At 41.7% G+C, this 3,109-nt stretch overlaps 1 protein-coding gene across 5 annotated transcripts in view; it reads left to right on the top strand.

Annotated features, from left to right (window-relative positions):
* Positions 1-3,109, top strand: part of ap2a1 (adaptor related protein complex 2 subunit alpha 1) — a 96,573-nt gene that overhangs the window by 49,116 nt on the left and 44,348 nt on the right. For all 5 annotated transcript variants that reach the window (XM_050070241.1, XM_050070237.1, XM_050070238.1 and 2 more), the window contains exons 7-9: positions 543-711; positions 998-1,135; positions 2,558-2,740. In XM_050070241.1, the coding sequence (XP_049926198.1) occupies positions 543-711; positions 998-1,135; positions 2,558-2,740 (490 nt within the window). The remainder of the gene's footprint in view (positions 1-542; positions 712-997; positions 1,136-2,557; positions 2,741-3,109) is intronic.

Below are 3,109 nucleotides of genomic sequence, written 5' to 3' on the forward strand. Positions count from 1 at the left end.
GCTGTAAGTCCTTCATTTCCACAATTTTGTGGACTGAGCACACGTTTGATAAAACGGAGTTAAATCTCTCGGCATCCATTTTCAAGCTCTCTGTGTGTTTGTTTCCTTGCGGACGAGAAAAGGGGGAGCGCACATTTCCGGGAGGGCGTGTCCTTTTAAAAAATGCAAGAGCTGTTGCTTTGCATTGCTTTGTTTCTAAAGTGTGTAACGTCCAACAGAGGGAGACATAGCATTTTTAAAAAAAAAAAAAGCACCGAAAGGAGGCACCGTAATGTGCATTTTGTTTCGGTCCGGTAGGTATCGGTTGTATAGGTACCGGTTCCATATAAGCACCGACTTTCGGTACCCAACCCTACAGACAGCCCAGTTTTATAAAATAACATCTTTTCAGCCATGAAATATTCTTAAGTGATTAGTGTGAAATCAAACTTCAGCTAGTCTTGCTTAGTCCTAACTGTGGCCTGCTGTATGCTTTGTTACAATCTGATGACACTTTGAGAGTTTAAAAGGCTACCAGTGAAGAGTTGGTTTCTGTTCTACAGTGAGCCAAACCTGCTGGTACGGGCCTGTAATCAGCTGGGCCAGTTCCTGCAGCACAGAGAGACTAACCTGCGCTACCTGGCTCTGGAGAGCATGTGTACTCTGGCCAGCTCTGAGTTTTCCCATGAAGCCGTCAAGACACACATCGAGACCGTCATCAACGCCCTCAAGGTGCTCCTTCACACTGTACACTAAAGACAGTCACTTAGCAGTGTGGTGGACCCTTGCCAGTGAAAACAGTCCTACCAGCCTCCATTAACCAGTCACCCCATGTATATTCATTTCACTTCACATCCACACACCATAGCTCTAAAAAAGGATACAGTGGAACTGAAGTATACTGCTCAGCAGCACAGGACAAATCACACATAGTTAACAGTTGTCTGTAGGTCTATTTATACCTATGTCACATTTTTTCATCCATTTTGTCACCGTATGTCTCTCTGTGTCTCTACAGACGGAGAGGGATGTAAGTGTTCGACAGAGGGCAGCTGATCTGCTGTATGCCATGTGTGATCGGAGCAACGCCAAGCAGATTGTAGCCGAGATGCTCAGCTACCTTGAGACGGCAGACTACTCCATCAGAGAGGAGATGGTGGGTGTGAGAGTGCGTGACAAGGAAGATTTTGTGGATGCTATGTTCTTTTCTCTCACTGTGTGACTGGCTTTATTCCTCTCCAGATGTCAAGTAAGAATTGACCTATGGCTAAGCCACGCCCCCTTCCACTCACTCGGACAAAATATCAACATTCAGTGACCGGCGCTATGGCAGGTGCCACAGTACACGGCATTTCGCAGGAGGCAATCGATGATTTTTGGAGATATAACGATTAGATGTCATTGAGAAGTCCCAAAAGGGCCTAAACTACGCATTGGAGGGATATTTTAATCATTTTATTGTTGAGAAGGTCGATGAAGACTTTAAATTACAAGCCAAAATTTACAGGTCCCAGTGTAAGCGTGATAAACCGCATCTCATTGCCGTCACAATCAAAGACAACAAGATAGAGGATCAGCATTGTTCATGCACTGCACTGGCTCAGAATATGAGAAAAGGATAACGGCCATTTTACCATCTTTACCAAGAGTGTCTCTCCGTTAATTAATTGGTGCTACAGTATTTACATTGAATCATTCAGCATAACGTTTGCCAACCTTTGTTATCTCTGTGATTACAGATAAGTTAATGAAGCTAAGCTCCAGAAGTTAACGTTAGTTTAACTAGAGCCCTTTGGACAACAGCTAACAATGATGTACGATCACCAAAGTACAAAAACTAGAACAAAATAGGCTAATGAACTCCCAGCAAACAAGGTGACATGATGAACAACGCAGCTAGGCTCTAACGTTGGGCTAACTTTAGCTAACGTTAGCTAGAGATGTTAAAGATAACTTTATATTTCTTTCCAGCAAAGTGACAATATGTTGCCTCACACACGATGTTGACTTACCTTAGAACAGATGTAGACATCCTTGTTAATCTTATTCACGTTGAGTTGATGTTGTGGTCTACCGCACAATTTTATCCAAAGGAGACACCTTTCTCGGTTGAGATGTGGTTTAGGAAAGGGTAAAAAATACACCCTGTCGCCCAGCCTCTCAGGATACCTTGTGTCGGAGTTGTATGTACCCCATGCACACCGTTTGACCATTTTTAAACTTCAAATCTCAGAAAAAGCTCATTAAACCGAACGAAACTGACTTTCTGTAATGCATTTCAATGGACGTCCAGGCAGAGAATGTCCGAGTGTATGGGAAGGGCTATACGCACTGATGATTGGCTCATTGCATTTGAGGGCAGGGCTTAGCCATAGATCAATTGGTGTAGGTGGTTTTTCTGCACTAGCTGCATATTGCATTCATCACCATCAAAAATCAGTCCAGCACTGACAAACCAGTTTACCTAACTTTAAGTCTAATAATGAGCGGTTTTCAAAATAAATAACATGTGATTGATTTGGCACAAAATGACAGACCAACTGATTGAGCTGTGGTTTGTTGTGCCTCCCTCATTCAGGTGCTGAAAGTGGCCATACTTGCAGAGAAGTATGCTGTGGATTATTCCTGGTACGTGGACACCATTCTTAACCTCATCCGCATTGCTGGAGACTATGTCAGCGAAGAGGTGTGGTATCGCGTCATTCAGATAGTCATCAACCGAGATGATGTGCAGGGCTACGCCGCCAAGACAGTCTTTGAGGTACCACTACAAAAATCATACAGTTTAGCTTTTGACAGCAGTAACAGATTAAGATGCTGTTCTTAAGCTGAGAGGGACACACATTGATTGAGACTGATTATCAAAACACCTTTTTAGTACCGACTAAAATGTCTAAGTATCAAAATTGTCGACAGGGTTCCCAGGGATCCTTAATCTAATCAATTGGTAACATCTATTTGTTTTTTAAAATAATTTAGGAAATACCTCTTGCATTAATTTAAAATTGTCTCTATCCCAAGTATTTAATGTCAGTTCTTGTTTTTTAGTTATTGTAAAATTGATCTTAAATTTCATGCTGTATATATATATATATATACATATATATATATATATATATATATATATATA

Source organism: Epinephelus moara, chromosome 18 (assembly GCF_006386435.1).
Source record: "Epinephelus moara isolate mb chromosome 18, YSFRI_EMoa_1.0, whole genome shotgun sequence".
Classification (NCBI taxonomy): domain Eukaryota; kingdom Metazoa; phylum Chordata; class Actinopteri; order Perciformes; family Serranidae; genus Epinephelus; species Epinephelus moara.